The sequence below is a fragment of the Sipha flava genome, unplaced genomic scaffold (assembly GCF_003268045.1).
Source record: "Sipha flava isolate LNK unplaced genomic scaffold, YSA_version1 108_pilon_pilon, whole genome shotgun sequence".
Classification (NCBI taxonomy): Eukaryota; Metazoa; Arthropoda; class Insecta; order Hemiptera; family Aphididae; genus Sipha; species Sipha flava.
The window spans coordinates 377980-398011 of NW_020271725.1; the positions used below are offsets into that span (position 1 = coordinate 377980).

Sequence of the window (20032 nt, forward strand, 5' to 3'; positions counted from 1 at the left end):
TATATCTACATTTCTGATTGAAATAAAAATCTTATTAAACCCTCTACTTTCCCTTCTCACCGTCCTAATAAAGAAACTCACAACGAATTCCCCATAAATTATCACAACCAATTACCAACAATTGCATTCAACCTATTTATGTAATCTATACGCCCTTATCTTTATATTAACCTTATTAATATTATTATATTTTTGGTTTTTTTTTTCTATTCTGTATACCTATTCAATATTATGATACAATATCTTATTGTTAATTTAATTACGTTGTAGATAATATAATTGTTGAGCTGTAATAGTTAATACTAAAAGCTAAATAAAAAAAAAAAAAAAAACTACTATATCAACTATCTAATCAATTTAATCACTAATTTCGAGGAATTTTATTTTGAAGTAATTTGTTTTTGCAGGTTAAGACGGGTTAAGACATTTGTTGACAATCCTTTTCAAAATTGAAAATCCACTCTATTGTTTTTTCTTATACAAATTTAATACGAAAAAAAAATGAAATGGAAAATCTCAAAGAAAAATGATTAAAACAATCAGTGGCGGATCCAGGATTTTCTTTTTTTGCGAGGGGAAGAGGGGGTTGAAAAATGTTTTCCCTTGGGATATTTTTTTATAACATTGCAGTCAGTGAATGATAATGAATTGAGATAACAGTAATTAATATAATACTTTAATTTAAATCTAAGACTGCTAATTTCTTGTATGAATAAAAATAAAAATTATATACTTTTCCTCAAAAAAAATCTTTTTCTTAATTCATAAAATTATTGATTTTTAATATATATTAATATAATATTTAATATATATTTTTATATAATTTTCCTTATTTGTGGGGGGGGGGTCTAAAACCCTACCACCATGGATCCATCACTGAAAACACCCTTTTAGATATTTTAATAAAGAAAACAAAAAAATTTTAATTTATATTTAATATATATGATAAATTTATAATTATAAAGTAATTTATTAATGATAGAAGAAATAAATTCAACAAGGTTAAAATGCTGATAGAGTATTATATTTTGTAGTTACAAGTTTTCGTGCTAGGTCTTCAGTTAAAACTTTTTGTAAAGGTGGCTACCCTAAACGGAATCGTTTTTTTTTTTTTTTGGGAGCTATGTTATCTACATTGGTTACAAATTTAAAAGACCAATATAGCAATATTATTCTCCCATCATTGTACATTACCGGATGATCACCCTACTTAGAAATTTCGTCCATTATCTTATTAAATTTCTTATTTATAATACGAATATGCTTATTTTTAATTACTTATTACTGCAATACCATTAATAATAAAATTAAAATAGGAATTTTGTTGTATGTATATCAAGATTGGTGATGCATGAAATTCCGGTATTTCGGTCGTTATCACCTGTTGTTCTTCCATGCATTGTATTCTGCAATGATAGCTTTATGATAAATTGTTATCTCAATAAACAAGTTATGAACACGTGAGTTGTGATTTTGTTAGGCATTCACGTCTTGATTGTTGTGTTGTACAAACTTAATTTTTATACTTCATACTAATATAGACCGTTGTTTGACAATAGTGAAAAATGAAAGTTAATAAAAAAATAAAAGAGAAAAAACTTAATCCTTTCGAGTTACACATAAATAATAAAAAATTTACAATATTGGGTCGTAAATCCAAAAATGAAGTCGGCCAACCTGGTATTGCACGATCCAAATCTATTCAAAAGGTTCATTCAAATTTATTTATTAATATGGATTTTAATTCATATTATACTTAATAATTTCAGAGGAAGAAATCTTTATTGCTCGAGTATAAGTTTAAAGATAAATCAAATAAATTTGTTGATCGTCGAATCGGAGAAAAAAATCGTGCAATGACAGCAGAAGACCGTGTTATTGCTCGATTCACTGCAAGCAGAGTCAGAGCTCAAAAGGTGTATATTTATTAATATTAATTTGAATTATTGTTTTATAACTTTTTTTTTTTTATTTAAGAAAATGAAATATAACTTAGGTGAAGAAGAAGATCTTACTCATCATGGTCAAACATTGTCTACAATTGAAAAATTTGAAAAACCTATGAGTGATGATGATTCCGATTCTGATGATGGTCGGAATGGTGGAAAGTTAGCAGGTTCTTAATAAAACAATTGGTTTATTACTGTTTTTTATGTTATTTTTTCTAATAATAAATTTAATAAAATGTTGTGTAGCTGAGTTTGTTGAGAAAGCTCATTTCGGTGGAGGTGTTTTAAGTAAAGCTGGTGATGGTGAAAGTAGTCATCGTGATTTAATTGACAAATTGATAGCTGAATCAAAAATAAGAAAGTATGAAAAAAAACAACTCAAACAAGAAACTAACGAGCTGACTGAACAGTTAGATAAAGATTGGAAAGAACTTATGCCTGTTGTTCCTACTAAAAATTATGGTGAAATAGATAATGAAGATGAGCCTCCTACTAAAAAAAAAGTTGACAAAAATTCATATGATGTTCTAATGAGATCTTTAAAATTTGATCGTAGAGGAATGGTAAGTTTTTTTATTATTATATTTTACTTATTATATATATTCTCTATTAACTGTATTTTAATATATATATTTAATATTTTTTTAATAATAAAATAGTATATTTATAATGCAAATTTAATTTTGAATAATTTTACTGTCCCTTTTTTTAAAAATTCTGAATTTATTTATGTTAATATAATTAGATTATTATATTCAGCATATATATATATTTTCTAGGCTAGTGATAAATTAAAATCTGAAGAAGAAATCGCTAAAGATGAAAAAGAAAGATTAGAAAAATTAGAATCTGAAAGGTTAAAAAGAATGAAAGGATTTGAAGATGATAGTGTTATTAAACATAGGAGTGCTGATGATTTGGATGATGGGTTTGTAATTTTATATTATATTGTATATCATTATTGTTAAAATAGTTAATATTATTATTTATATGTAAATTATTTGGTTTAGCTTTGATTTTGGTGATGATGAGATACAACCTTTAGCTTATAACTCTGAAGGAAAACCACTCAACTGTGGTGATTTAATTCCTGTTAATGAAGATGAAAATGGTAATGTTTATAATTAAAACTTATATTTTTATAATGTTTAAATAATATAGTGTTATACTTATTATTAAAGTAATAAAAGTTTAGAACATTCTAATATAATATTGTATAACACAAATGAAAAATTGAAACTCAACAAAAATTTAACTGTGAAAAAAAGGCAATAAATTTCAGTCCAAGCATGTGTGTTCATGATGTGTATTCTACAAATGTATTTAGTGTGGACAGTATTTCGAGCGCGCATAAACAGCGAATGCAAGCTGAATAAGTCAGTTCGTGTTTGTTTTGCGTTGTGATAATCACCATATTTACTACTCAGTATCATACAAGCTTATTGTGCATAAAAACGTTTATACTGAGCACACACGATATACAGCATGAGCATACATTTTCTGTCTGTGCATGTCTAGACGCGACATACAATTTATATAATCTACCTAGCGGCTAAGTTTACTTTTTTTATCATTAAATACTTCTAGAAGTTTCTAAATAAAACATATTAACAGATTTGGCCACAATATTAACAAATATCACCACTTTGGTAAGTTGATCTAGCGAGGGGAGTGAACCTTTTTTTTTCATTCTGAGTTTTCTCCCTGTTACTAGTGTTTTATGTCTCATTTAGAATGTAACCAATCTATAATAAAAAAATTTCCCTCAAACCTAACTACCCTAAGGCATTAGTTTTAAGATTATTTCTATTACTGATATTATAAAATCTACATCTCTGTTAAATTTCACTTTTCTACTTACACAAAAAGTGTCTTATAATTTTGATAATAAGTCAATAACAAAAATGCATTATTTGAAATTTTCTCATGTTGAGAATGTTTAAAACTAAGAGTCTCAATTTTCTAGTATTTTTATTTATTTTAGCTTTATTTATGTTTCAAATTTTAAAATTTCATCTTAAAAGGGAGCAGATATATTAGGGTAGGAAAAACTGGTTGAATTAATTTGTGTAAATTAATATTTAAAACACTGAAAAAGTTGTAAAACATATTAAGTAAAAAATGTTTCTAAATTAATAATATCTAATAACTAGTTTCTTTATATTTTATACATATATTGTATAAGAAACTATTATATAGTGTCTTTAAAAGTTATTTTTTATAAAAAATATTTTGTTAAATATTCTAGGTTTCAACAATGAGGAAAATAAGAATGATAACGAAGAAGATTTAGATGATGATGAAAATGAAAATGGAGAAGATGATAATAATGCATCAGATTCAGATGATGATGATGATGATAGCAATATAAATAATGATATGAGTGATCTAAAAGAAGATGATGCGAGTTCCAGCAATGAAGAAACAAATCAAGATGTTCAAGAACTAGATGAAAATAAATCAAAAAAATTATTTGTTCAGAAATTAAAAGAAAAAAAAATTATAATGGATGAAGCTCGAAAACAGTTACCTTTTACTTTTACAGGTAATTTACCACAAAAATAACTATGAATCTATGTAAAAATGTTAAACTTCAATTTTAGTAATTTATCTATTAAATAAATTGGTTCTCATTTAATTTTATTATAGCACATAATTTATCTACAGTTTTTATTTATTTCTTATTAGTTTTAAAGTGTATAAGCAACAAATTTAATAAAAAAAAAAAGATTGAATACATATAGATTTCATTTTGAGTTATTTGTAAATTTTAAATTTTATTTTTACTTTTTTTTTTTTTTTTGTTATTGGGAGTCTAATTTTAAATTTAACTCTAGACCAGTGGTGCCCAACCCACGGCCCGCGGGCCACATATGGCACGCGAAGGTATTCTATGTGGCCCGTTACAAATTTTCTAAAATAAAAAAAATTTTTAAAAATGTATGAAAACATTTTTAAATTATTTATTATCATATATTATTTTTATATAAATTTATGAATTCGTTTAAATAATTATTCCAAAAAATACAATTATAATGATAATAATAAAACTAAAAACTATACAAAACTATTATCTTCTTATTTTTATTGTGAAATTTGAGCTTGTACTCCTTTTACTAATAATGAAAAATCTGGTTGAAATTTATTGGTTCTAATCCTCAAAATTGAATGAAGGTGTTTATCCGTAAGTCGCGATCTATGTTTGTTTCATTGGTGAAAATATTTGTTTGTATACATACGTCCAGCCAAATACATTATAAAGTTTCTTAAAGTAGGGAAATCTTCATGTGGAAGTTTTGAATAAAATTTTAAAATATTGTTTTGTTTCATTTTTTGAAATTTATCACAGTAAAATGAATTTGTTTACAACTCAATAACTTCAAGTTGAAGAAAAGTGTCTACATCATTTTCATCAATATTAAATGGATTTTCAAATAAACGCCACAATTTCTCATGTAATTTAACATCAGAAAATTGAGATGAAAAATCGGTTTTGGACTTCTTTAACATTTCTACAAATCGATTTGTTGAACATAACGGTTTTGTTTAATTTTTAAACATTTGGCAGTTTTCAAAATGGCTAAAGTCACTGCGCTCAATTTGATCAATAAATAATTGTAATATTGCATCAAATGCTTTAACAGTATTATACATGTCAAATATAAGTTTTCCAGGTTCTTATAATTTTAAATTTTAAATATTTAAATGTAGGTACTTAAAATAACGTACTGATCTAACTAATGTATACCTACGATGTGTACCTCAATTCATAATCTTTTCAATGGACAATAAAAGATAAGAAAACAAGTCCAATATATAAGATTATTTTTGTACTTTTATACTTTGTGGCCCATTTGAAGATAATTGTTTACCAAAGTGGCCCACCAAAGGAAAAAGGTTGGGAATCACTGCTTTAGACTATAAATAATAACTTTAGATTACTAATAACAAATATCTTGTTAATTTAGGAATATTTTTATATATAGTTAAAATTTTACAATGGATAAAATATTTAAACAATACTTATATATATATACAATAATTAATCTGTACCAATTATAGATTATTCTTTACGATAATCCTAATGTAAAAATGTCAAGACTAGCTAGGCTAGTTTATTATTAATTCATTTTTTTTTCTATTTTATAATACATTTATATTTATTGAATTGTATATTTATTTTTAGTGCCTGAATCATATGAGAGTTTCCAAGAAACATTAGAAGAGAGATGTTTTACAGAACAAATAATAATCATTGAGCGAATGATTAAATTAAATCATCCAAGTTTAGGTAACGATAACAGGTCAAATTTACAACGCTTGTATCCTTATCTCTTACAATATTTAAATGACAATTCTGATTCTATTGTAAGTATTTTGATATAATTTTAAATTAATATATTGTTATTTATATATATATATTGCTTTTTTAGGATGGTTGGAAAATTCTTAATTCATTAGCCTCTCATTTGTATGACCTAACACAGTTTTTCCCAGAGTATGCAGCTAAATGCTTTATTGAGGTGCTGAAAGAAAAGCATACAGATTTTATAGAATCATCATCTAAAAAAATAACTTCAGATACAGTAATTTGAAATCAATTCAAATATTGTACAAAGTAAACTAAATTAGAGTTTTATATTTTGGTTTTAGTTAATTTTTTTAAAATTAGTTCCATTATTGTTTCCATCATCTGACTATTATCATCCAGTTTGTACTTGTGCTGTAATGATAGCAAGTGAGTTACTCTCTCTAGCAAAGATTAGAAAGCGTTCAGATATAGCTTCATGTTTATTATTAACTACAATTTTATTAGAAGTAAATATATAATATAAAATTAAAAAATAGTTTATCCTTAATAATATTTTTATTTTCTAAGTTTTTTTTTTTTATGTATTGTGTTTAGTATATTCAGTTGTCTAAACGTTACATACCAGAAACAATAAATATATTACGAGGCATGTTATTGATGGCCACGGAGGATAATCCTGTGACTCTTGTTCAACAATTTAGATCAAATATGAAGATGTTGATTATAAAAAATGATTCTACTCAAATTGTATGGCCATCAAAATTAAGCATAAATGAAATATACAGTGAAGCAGACATTGATGATGCATTTAAATTGACTACATTATATGTTACATTAGATTTAGTTTGTAGGTTTTGTAAATTATGTGCAGATATACCTAGTCTTCAAGAAATTTGGACACCTCATTTGTCAATTATTAATAAATTAAAGGTAATTTTCTATTTTTATTTAAACATTTTTTATTGACTTTATATTTAATAATATTTTTTCTTATTGAACTATTAATAATAGTTCAATTATATTAAAATTTCTTAATTCACCGACGCAAACTTGGTTTTAAGAAACTCATGAGAAAAATATACTGAATAATTCAAAATTTATTTTAACTAAACAACCAGCTTTTATTGTTTTAAATTATTTATTTTTTTTTGCAAACTTACTAAGAACTATTTATAAAAAAGTTCCAATTTTATTCATTTATTAAATAATAATACATGTTATTAGCATATGGCACTGGCAAAAATAATTAAAACATTATTTGACAATTAATTAATGAAATTTAATAATACATAATCATTTAAGAGTAATAACTATTGGTATGAATCTTAAGTTATTAAAATTACAGTTTTATAAATATTATGTTCAAATCAAAAAAAAAAAAATAAGAACAGAACATTTTGAAAATAATTGATTAAGTATATTATCAAAACTAATCCGTAATAATTTTATATTTTAATATATATATATTTTTCAAAGAAAATTACCAGTATGTTATTCAAGTAACTATATTAGTAGAAATATTTTTTGAATTTAAAACTGTTTTAAAGGTATTGAACTTGCCATTTTGTATTCAACTTATTTCATATACTTTAAGGTATTTTGTAGTATTATTCATAGTTTTATCTATGATTTTTATTCTATATAAAAGTTTTTTCAGTATTTTTTATGTACATAATATTAGTTATAGTAGCGACTTTATTGGACATTTATTTTAATAAAAATAAAGTGCAATATCATTAAACATTGCATATCATATGTTGATATAAAATAACATACAGTATTTTTGGAATATACTAATTTAAAAGCAAATAATTTGTGAATAATATTTGTTGTTATATTTTTTAATGGAACATCAATGGTAAATAGATAATATATTATGTATTTTTTTTAGATTGATTCTGATAAAATGAACGAACAAATTAATACAACAAAGATACAATTACAAATAATTGATAAAAAATTAGAAAAACTGCAGACATTATCAAATAGACCAAAAGCCCTTCGTTTATATGAGCCTAGAATTCAAAAAGTGTATGTATATTATATTATACTTATAATATTATGATCTCACAGTCTTATGTTATAAAAATTTTAATAATAGATACGATGGGCGAACATTTAAAACTCAATCTAAGGAAAATGCAGAAAGAACCAAACTTCAACATCGATATAAACGTGAAATGAAATCTGCTGTTAGAGAAATTAGAAAAGATAATAGTTTCTTATCTAAACTTAAACATCACGAACAAGTTAAAAGGTAAGTTTACACAGCAAACAGTATATTTGTATATATCAATACAAAATCGATAATTTCTTTCATGTTATTAATAATGTTTCAATTTTTAGTGATGCGGAAAGACGCAATAAGGTTAAACAAATTTATAGTTGGGGCGCAAATCAAGCTCATGAAATTAATAAACTTGCTAAGAAAAATAAAAAATAAAATGTTTATTATTTATTTATCAAAATATTTTTTATAAACTAAAATGATGTTATATTAGAAGTATATATTATGTTTATAGGGAACAAGAAATTGACATTTATTATTTTATTCAGTATTTCATGAAAAAATTATACTTATAATTAAGTGTCATGTATCAGAATTAAAGAAGTAAGGATACTATTCATATTTCATTGTATTTTTTTTTTTATATATATAGTTTCTTAACAATGTTTTCAAATTGAAAATTTATATACTAAATTTTATTTAGTCTATGTAAAAGCACATTTAAATATTTTACCCAAACACATATTATTCTTACTCTGATGCAGTGCCATAACTAAAGTGTCAAAGACCCAGGCAAATATACATGGACTCCTCTTTCTTGAGATACATAAAAAACGTTGGACTAACTTCACACTATTAGAATTTTTTACTTCTTAGATCAGATAGTATTTGTGGATGTATTGAATTTTAAAGAACCGATAAATAATTTTCCCACTAATACAATTCTGTATAACGCTTAATTTAGTAGGGTATACAAGATCACAATTGTATATTGGGTAGATTTTATTAATAAAAAAAAACTTGTAGAATAAATTACAAAGATAGATAAAATATATAATATGAAAATATGATTATTGATTTTATAAATATGATTTACAATAAAATATAAAAGTAATCTATTTATGTCTCTCTAGCTTAGTATTTTTCTCAATATTTAAATAAACAATTCCAAATAAAACGGACCAGACTTTTACATTTTGTTATATAAAATTAAGTACAAGATAATAAATACTATAATTATGAATCAAATTAAATCAAATAAAAAAAAAAATTGATGGCCGTTTATTATGGGCCCTTTGACCCTGCGAGCCCTGATGCTGTACACAGAGGCATGCCCAGGATCGAAATGTAGAATAGGCCCGGTTATAATTATTTTAGTTTATATATGTACACAATACACATTATTTTTTTTTTTAGAAACTTAATAATATTTTTAAATTGAATTAGAAAAAATGATTATAAAATAATATAATACAACACAATTTATTCCTCTTATTTGACTTGTTAATAATACTTAAAGTTACATATTAAAAATTAAAATTAAATTTTTATATAACTGAATAATACCTAAATGAATGCAAATGAAACAATAGTTTTTTTTAATTATAAGTACATAAAAATATAAAATATAATAATTATTTAGTGAATTGAATTCTTCGATTTTTCAATTTAGTAAACTCGTCAACAATCTTTGTAAGATCCTGAATTAATTCAAAACTTAACTCCCTCTCAATAGAAATTAGAGCTAAATTATGAAGACGTGTAGTAGACATAGATGTTCGTAAATAAGTTTTTATCCTTTTCATTGTTGAAAAACTTCTTTCGGCCGGTGCTGAACTTACAGGTATAACTAACAATCGTTCAATGACTTTTTTAATTTTTCCAAATGACTGCCCCATTTCGTTGTAAAAATCTATGATATTTTTACAACTACTGTACATATTTTTTGCTAATTTGCTTTGACTTATTACTTGGTCAGAGAAATAATTATCATCTCCATAATAATTTATACACTTTAAAACAAAATCATTATTTAAAAAGTTTGTCGATATCGGATTGAATACTGAAATAGCAGTTAAAAATTCTGAATTGTTATTAAATCTTTTTTTCATTTCATTCAACATATTATCTATTACTGTAAAATACATAATTCGCAATTTTTGAGTCGTAGTTTTATTACATTTTAAGCCAATTGTTGAAGTAATTACTTAATCACTTTACATTTACTATTAATATTTTTCTGTCTTTTTTCATAATTATCCATAGATATATTTAAATTTGAAGCCATAATTTGAGCTTTTTTATAAAAGTTATTGAAAAATTCATCCGAACGTAAACTTTGAAGCTCTTTTATTGTAGCATCAATTAAATTTAAACACTTAATTATATCAAGAGAAGAAGATTGTAAATATATTGAAAGTACGTTGATAGTTGATAAAAGGTTATCAAGAAATGTTAAAACAAATAATACGTCAAACGATCAAAATTGGTTTAATAATCCTTTGGCTTCTACGGCCTCTTTTTTTTTTTTTGAGCTACTTGACAGTTGTGATAAAGCTTTTATGACATATTGAAAACGAATTAAAAAAAAATGAATACCTTTATATTTTGCAACCCATCTAGTATCACTATGTTGAGGGACTTTTAAAATTATTTCACAATCTTTTTGGACATCAGAAAATATTTTATAACGTAAAGTTGAACTCGATTGAAATGCATAAATTGCTTCAAGCAATCCAATCGTATTGTCAACAATCTCAACTGATTTAGCAACATCGACCAAAACTAAATTAAGCTGATGTGCATAGCAATGTATATAAGGGCATTTGTTTTTAGAAAGTTCTCTAATTTTTACTTGTACGCCATTGGTAGAACCAGACATTACTGATGCACCGTCGTAGGATTGACTTATACATTTTGTAATATCTAAACCAACTGAATTTAAAAATTCGATAATAGAATTAGTTAGGCCTAGTGCATCTAATTCTTCTACTTGTACAAATCCTAAGAACCTTTCTTTTATAGTTAATTTATGTGCATATCTGATACATATTGACATTTGTTCAAATGTTGACGCATCACGAGCTTCATCAACAATTAAACTATAAACCGAACTACCTTCATTCATTTCTCTAATAATAGTTTGTAAAATGACATTTGAAGACGCAAATAAAATATCATTTTGGATTTTATTTGAATATATTTAGCATTTTTAGGTAGGGACTTTAAATTTATATTAAACTTTTCATTTTCCAAACAAAGTATATCTAATAGTTCTTTAAAATTACCTTGATTTTTTGTAGTTTCTAAGTCGTGTTCATCTTCATTTGAATATTCGATTACATTATTGTGACCACGTAAATCTATATTCTGTCGTGCGCAATACAAAACTGAACGAATTACACTTTTTAATACTTCTCGATTTTTATTTATATTCTCTTTGACATGACTATTCATTTGAGTCGTAACAGCTCCTATACTTTCTGATGATATATAACCTTGATATTTGGCTAACGATGGTTTATGTGAATCTGCCGAGTTATGTTTTTTTGCCACCCCCGAAATATTTTTCCAATTATTATATCCTGTGGCTATTAAAACATCTTGATGCTTTTCACGAGATATAGAACTAGTAAAATGACGACAAAAAAAAAACAGAAAATTGCATCCAATTGAACAGAATATTCAATCCAAGGATAAACTTTGTACCATGAATTTTGAAAACTACGTTGTTTTTCACAAATTTTACGACGTGGAAAATTTATAATCGGCTGAATAGGTTGTTCATCACTATTTAAGCTAATATCAAGCACATTTCAACTAGACGAGGAAATAGAAGACTCGTTAGAAGTCGAGGTAACATTTAATTTTTACATTTTTGTTTGTGGTTGATATATTGTACTATCATCATCGTTCAATGTCCTTGTGGGTTTCGGAATAGGTTTAAAAAATTGGCTAATCATATTTTTATTTTTATTTAATTATTAGTCAAGTTATAATCAATATAAAATAAAAAAGTACTTAGGTTATTCTAATAGTGTACATAAACAAAAACAGAAAAAACGAATAAAACGATTTCCTCGATTGGCTCGGTTATACACAAGTCACTATAATACGTCTACACAGTACACACTGTAATAAAGTAATAAATTATTAATACCAAAAAATAACATATTTTGTAAACCATATTCATTATCTTATATCAAATGACGATTGTCCGCAGTGAACGGCCAGTGACGAATGTATAAATAACTCACTTCGGGTGTATTATTGTCTATTATTTACTATTTTTAGCCGATAAGCAGTACTGTGGCTACAATTGTTTGCGACGAAGGAAATAATTATTAATAACGTATAAACGCTTGCTACAAGTGGGTAATAAATAAATAATCTTTGTTCCAAAATGATTCAATTACATATCGTATTATGAAGCAAAAAAATGTATAAAATTATGTTTCTTGAAAAATATTAATAATTATTATTCGATAACAGGGTAGGCCTGGGCCTACCAGGCCTACCTGCTGGGCACGCCACTGGCTGTATACCACCTGCATCTATGATTTTCACGAGGCTGCTCTGGTGGTATGTTTTTAAACATGTTGTGTAAGTATTTTTATAATCCTTTTTTTTTGTTTAATCTTATTTTAATAGAAACTTAATTTATTTTATTTTTTCTAAAAATAGTCTTAACTCTTCATATAAAATATACCATGATAGTAAATAAATTAAATCTACAGGAACTTTACAATTTTCAAAAATGATTTATTTCAGTCTACGATAAAATTTTTAAAAATTATTGGTCATAATATTTTATTTTGTTTATTATGTTTATTATATTTTATAGTATTGTTTTAACAATATTATATCAAAAAAAAAATTAATTAACTCTTAAACAGCATTATCCATAAATAAATCATTTAATTATATGAATTAAATTTTGTTACTTCAACTTTAGTTTAAATTAATAATAAAAAATATTTCCGAATTTTATATTGTTTTTAATGTTATTGAACTATGACTAAAATTGTGCTACATTTATGTATGCGTACAAAAGTACATTTGAGTGAATGAATTTTTAATAAACGATATATTTCAAATAACCAAAATTTAAAACAGATTCACAAGGGCCATGGGTGTCCCCAGAGGGAGGGGGGGGGCAAAACGGGGCACTTGCCCCCCCTGGAATAATGTTATTTCCACAGAAATTGGTAAAATTCCAAATGATAAATTAGTTTCAAAAATAGGTCTACTAAGTTTCCATAACATATTATGTCAACGCACGGCTGACGGCTATCTATGAAAACTTCATTAATAATAATCGGACTATTTTATCTTAATGTATTTTTTGAGTGATGTTTTAATTGTACATTATACATAAATATCAGTAATGTTTTAATTCATAATTTTAATAATGACGAAATATAATAATTTACTATAAATAAAATGTATAAAAAAATTTTCATTTATTTTTTAAATTAATTTTGCCCCCCCCCCCCTAGAAAAATGTCTGGGGATGCCCATGACAAGGGCGTGCGTAAATGTAGGAAAACGTATGCTTGAAATCATATTTATCTGGAAAAATATTTGATCAAAAACGTATTTTGTCAGAAATATATTTTGTTAGAAATGCATTTTGTCAGAACTGTATTCCCCAGAACCATATTTATTCTGAAAAGTATTTGGTCGGAAACTCATTTTGTTGTAAATATATTTTTCGGAAACGCTTTTTGTCAGAACCCCATTTTATTTGAAACCTATTTGGTTGGAAATATATTTGGTCGTAAATATATTTTCCACGAACTATTTATCTAGGAGCTATACATCGTTGGAAACGGAGTTTATCAGAAAAATATTTTCTATGAGCAGCACTGTATTTTTTTATATATATTAATTTGCTCCCATCCTTCAATTATATTTATTCAAGAAATGTTATTGTACTATCTTTAGTAAACATTCCATGTTTCTTCTAGATAACAAGGTGGCAGTATGTAGTGGACCCAAAGGAGTTTAAATATTTTGGCAAACTAGGTAAAATAATATTATGCTCCAACCACCCTCAAGGAAAGGGCGTATTTTAGAGGGAGGGGGGGCAAAAGGGCGATTTTTTAAATTAATTTTGCTCCCCTTCCACCAATAAAACAGTTTCTGGAGACACCTATGAATAATTGTAATAATTATATTTACACGTGCTATTTTTGAAACATGTAAGCATTCGGCATATATCAAAAATCATATGATTTATTATATATGCCGAATGCTTATAATTTTGCCGAATATATTATATTTGGCAAAATTATGTATTCTACTTGAAATTATACTTGTTGAACGTTTTGTCACATTCGTTTGGAACTATACAGTTTTCTAATGATACGAATGAACTGAATTATATTTTGTCGTGTATTTGCGTGTTGGTCCGTACGTCGCTCATAATCCCTATGTTTCTCGAACGTATAGCTCGGGGAATCAAAAGAAAGATATCTAACTTGTGGGCCAGTTTCTTTCACATGTAGCTGTAGGTATTGCATTATCAAGGCTTGAAAATTAAAATAAGGGCCTTTTTTTTTTTTTAAATTGGCTATAAACTGTCTATTAGGAAACACCGTGAGATAATACTTAAAGTGACGGATTACTATAATTTATTAGTAATGTCTCAATAAATTTTCCCTTTGTGTAGGGCATATAAGGGACAATATCCCATGACTATTCACAATGATATACACACATATACACATTCTTATAAAAAAAATTACAAAATATGCAGAAAATCCTTCAGGGGATGTAAAGAGCGGGGATCTGCCGGTGCTATACGTATCAATACGTATTATCACATCATTATGACAATACTGAATATATTTTCAACTAAAAACGAATATATAAATAAATAAACAAATAGTTTATGTATATTAAGAAATAAATAAACGAATAAATAAATAAACGTTTAGTTTGGATTATTATAATATTTGTAAAGTAAGATCGGTTCGGAATTAAAAATTCATCATTAGTTACATACAAAGTCAATAAAATCGTGACTGAATATGAACAAATAAAGGAAGGAATAAATTAAGAAAAATTGGTAGTTTTTGTTTACATTTATTTTTATAAAAGAGATTATTTAAAATTAACTTTTATTAGAAATTAATATGTTAAGAAATATAAATACTTTGGTTATTATTTATTTTTATCCAAAATTTATTAATACAAAATATTGTTTTTTTAACATTTAAAATATTATTAAACTTTTTTTCATTATTTCATCATACTTTTCTAAAACTGCATAAATAAATGTTATTTTGAGTATTTAATATATTTATTTTTTTTTTTTTTTTTTTTTTAAAAAAAAGAATAAAAGGTCTTAAGCGTGCACTATTTATGAAGAACCGAATTAAATTAAGTACTTACCTTATTTGAAACTATCTTGGAACTAGAGCTAAAATTGGATAAAAATTGACATTTTTCTAACAATGAATGTTGTAAAAATATTTTTGGTCGTAACACAAAATTACTAGTTTCAGAAATGTAGTTAAATATGCTCAGAATTTAGATCCTATAAATAAAGTTTATTTTATAATTATTTATTGAATTATCAACACCATTATAGTAATTCGTTAGTTATTTATAATAAAAATTAAAATGAAAACTTTTTTTTTTATGTTTTGAGAAAAACGAGGAATGTATTGATTTTATCATGATAGGAGTTATTTTTTTATGTCTGTGTTCACTCACGATTTCGACCAGAAAGATTATTCCGATCATCATAATTATAAGAGATTTATAATAGGAAATGTTGTTTAGTTGGTACTTCGAGGAAGTTATTTTAAGAATTGACAAAAATGAATCAAAAATTTCACATTGGTTAAAGCAGTGACTGTTTTGGGGGTGAGGCAAGTGAGGCGCCGTCTCACCTAAAATTTTTAAGTAAAAAATATTCAAAAAGTATATTTCTTAGCTCACCGATAGCATATATTTCGATAATAGTTTTTAAAGTTTTTATGATTTTATATGAGAAAAAATTCTTCTTTGCCAAGTTTATTAATATGAATTATCATTTATTATAAAGCATATTATTTCGTGTTTATTATCAAAAATAGCAATAAACCAATAAGAAATGCATGAAGTAATTATTAAGTAAACAAACTACGGTGTTTCGATCGGTGGCAATGTTCCGACGATGTTGATAAACACCGTCCAACGTCAACTTGTATTATTTGTGTACGAGTACATAAATTACACACAAAAGCGTATGTACGTGAATGCACGCGACTGTTAAATAAGTAGAATTGCGCTTGCGTTATGATCACCGTGAAGCTCGATTATTATCGCTCGTGTGCAAGGGCGTATCCAGGGGAGGGTTTCGGGTCTAGACCCCCCATTGAAATTTTTACATATATATAAAGTAGTTTTTTGGATTGGCTTTTTTATCTCCTACTGAAATTTCTGATGCATTTTATAAACTATTTGTTATTGCTCCTAACAATTATAAAATATCAACGTTTTTTAGCAAATTTCATTGAAAATTACAGCAGATATCCTCCATTCCTCTGGGTTGAGCCATCTTTGAATTAAGATTTGAAAGATAAGAAAGCAATATTTTATATCACCATCAATTGAAAGATTAATTTTATCACCTGAACCCATCGGTTTATAATTGTATTGAAATGTTAAAAGAACACCAGGCAAAAGTCTACTTAAGACTTCAATAAATACAATAGATGAATAAAAATTGTATTTAGAGACGTTAGAAGAGTAGACTTTTTAATTTTGTAATTAAACTTTCATACAGTTTGATAGCCAAATTTTGACTTAATTTGAAGTGGACCTCATTCTAAATTTTCAAAAGATGTCAGTCCAAGGTTTGACCTCATTATAAAGTTCGGTACCATTGCAACAGTAAAGTGGGTTACACACTAGGCGATTCGAACGTCTTCGTGCGTTTCGAACGTCGCGGTTTCAAACTAGACAATTTGGGTGCGTTTCTTAAAAATAAAAACCGCGGCAAATGTTATTTGAACCATTAAATTCTTTGTACTTTGTTGTATACTAAGTTAGTACTTCTGTTATCTCCCATCGTGGATGACGCTTTTAAAAATGTCCTCAATCTCGTCGAAATCTTTGATAGAAGCTCTGGCCACCTTGGTCCAACTGACATGTTTGGCATTCTTATCATGGTATAACTTATTTTCTATACATTGAATATGTAATATTATGATGAATGACGTATTACACGGTGTACATACTCAGAATAACGAGTGGCGTATTTATATAATTTTCCACAGGCCTACATGTGGGAAACATGTAAATACGCCTCTGAGAATAACTAAGTTAGTTAGACTCGAAATTCAAATAATTAAATATTTTAATGAAAAGAACTTACGTATATTTCATATAGATTCCTCCTTCGATACCTCATTAATAAATGATTCATTGTCAAACATATTTGACAATTTTCAAATACGTAGGTACAAATATGTAAATGCTAAATACTTAAAGTAACAACAACTAACTGGCCGGGTATCAAGTAACAACTTAGAATAACGAACTTCGTAAACTATAAGTATACGAATACGATAACTGTCGTAGACAAATTATGAATGAACGTAAATTGACGCGGGGCAATCGCAGCATTTAAATCGTCCGTGTGTATTGAAATGCATAAATTGACGCGGGGCAATTGCAGTGTTTAAATCGTCCGTGTGTATTGAAACGCCGGAAATGCATTTGAAATACATTGGGAAAATAATGTTTAATTATAGCTGCAAATCGCGACCGAACGCACAAAATTAAACATAAGCGTTTCAGTGAGTTCGATCGCAACCGAACGCGCGTCTCATTTACGTGTGTGAACGAACCCATATAAAAGTACATGTTTAATTTTGAGCAATTAATCGCGACGTTCGAAATGCACAGAGACGTGCGTTCGAATCGCCTAGTGTGTAATCCACTTAATTAATAATGGTACGTACTGATACCATTAATCCTTTTGCTATATACTTTTCTGATTTCTACTCTAATTCATCGACTTAATTGGTCTGCTATAAATACTAATATTATACATTTAATGTCTACATTAAACCTAAATTATATTTCCTTCACAGAACTTGATGTTCTTAATATAATCTCTAATATTTAGTTTAGTTCTAATATAGGCCGAGATGGTATACCTACCATATTTCTAAATAACTAGATTTATCTTGACACCAGTCTTAACTAATATCTAAGTTATCTCTCAATGAAGGTATGGTCCCATAAATTCGGAAGAAATATTTATTTCATCAAATATAAAAATAGGAGATCCAGATTTGGGTAAAATACTTTTTAAAAGTATTTTGAATACATTTTCGAATATTTTAAGATGATGGTTTTTATAAAATTTGGAAGTGTTAGTTATAATTTGAGAAAAAAAAAAAGACAATCATTAAATAACCCTAGGTGTTTCATATCATTCATACTAGTTGTAATTTTTTCAAATCATTAGTTCAATGTATACATATATTAAAACAAATAATTGAATAAGTACAAAAATTAGAGTGATTATTGCAAAGAATCAATTTTATTATTATTTTTACTTTTTACTTTTTATTTGGTTAAAAAACAAAAATTACGAGCATTGAATATTAAATTTTGACAAAACTATAAAAATCACGAAAATCCACAAAATAGTAAACAAAATTCATAAAATTTTCAATTTTGTGCAAGATTTTTCATAAAAATTGGTTTTATAATGAAATGGTTTGTATCATCACAATATTTATAACTACATTAAGAATACATAATACACATGTTTGTCATACTATTAAATGTACACATTTACATGCATTTTCCTGTTAAAAATTATGTTCACTGGCATTTATAATTACATTTACTATGTATAAGTATTTCATATTATTAAAACTGTCATCATTTTGATATGGGAAACTATTATAGTCACTAGCTATAAGGAATTTATTAAATTAATCCTTAGGGATATAAGTATTAAAACATAATAGAAAATATAAATACAAATACATAATGCAACTTTAATTAAAATCATGGATTGTAGATTTGCATACTATTTTCATTGCATGTACATAAGTATTATAAGTGATTAAAAAACAATTTAAATTAATTAATAATGTTAATAATGAAAAAGAAAAATGTGAAAGCATTTGATTTAAATATTTATATCAAACACAGTTACCATTTTATTTCGATTTTAAGTTATAATAAACACTTTTTGTGAATTAAACTGATATAATATTTAACTGTATATTTTGTCGGAATAGTGCCACAAATAAATTTAATTACACACATGTAAAAATCAATTCAGAAAACAACTGTACATTTATAAAGAGGAATACTTTTAAAACAAGTGATACTCAATAATCAGGTGAGAAACAGTGATGGATGATTGTTGTATTGATCTTTTAAAATTGAAATTAATGTAACATTACACTAAAAATAAAAAATAAAACAATTTGGAGTAGTTGAGATTGGGTGGATCAAATTACATTTCTAAAGATGGATTATTAGTAGAAGAAACTATATTTTTAGTATTTTTTAGTTGAACTTTTAATGTTCTAACTTTCATAAAAAATATAAAAATTTAAAAAAAATTTAAATTTTCAAGTACCTATAAATTGCACAAACTTTATTAAAATAATTTATAACTATAAAATATTTTTAACTAAATAACTAATATATTTTAATAGAAATTTGTTGAAGTATTTTATTTTGTCGAAATTTCATTTTTTAATAGTTATTAAACATGTTTGCGACTTTCCAGTCATT

General features: G+C 25.8%; 2 protein-coding genes across 2 annotated transcripts; one reads left to right on the forward strand and one right to left on the reverse strand.

Moving 5' to 3' along the window:
* Positions 1 to 1460: 1460 nt before the first annotated feature.
* LOC112686733 (nucleolar protein 14) lies at positions 1461 to 8705 on the forward strand. The gene is made up of 14 exons (XM_025559145.1): positions 1461 to 1709; positions 1770 to 1916; positions 1978 to 2116; positions 2196 to 2512; positions 2729 to 2877; positions 2960 to 3060; positions 4198 to 4494; positions 6136 to 6317; positions 6383 to 6535; positions 6603 to 6767; positions 6856 to 7191; positions 8153 to 8292; positions 8363 to 8518; positions 8608 to 8705. Exons 1-14 carry the CDS (start codon positions 1566 to 1568, stop codon positions 8702 to 8704), a joined length of 2523 nt encoding a protein of 840 aa, XP_025414930.1. The 5' UTR covers positions 1461 to 1565; the 3' UTR covers position 8705.
* A 1198-nt stretch (positions 8706 to 9903) lies between these two features.
* LOC112686515 (zinc finger MYM-type protein 1-like) lies at positions 9904 to 11640 on the reverse strand. Its single transcript, XM_025558815.1, has 2 exons — positions 11557 to 11640; positions 9904 to 10181 (listed from the first exon to the last, which is right to left on the reverse strand). The coding sequence occupies exon 2, from the start codon at positions 10165 to 10167 to the stop codon at positions 9904 to 9906; it is 264 nt and encodes an 87-aa protein (XP_025414600.1). The 5' UTR covers positions 10168 to 10181; positions 11557 to 11640.
* Positions 11641 to 20032: the final 8392 nt, after the last annotated feature.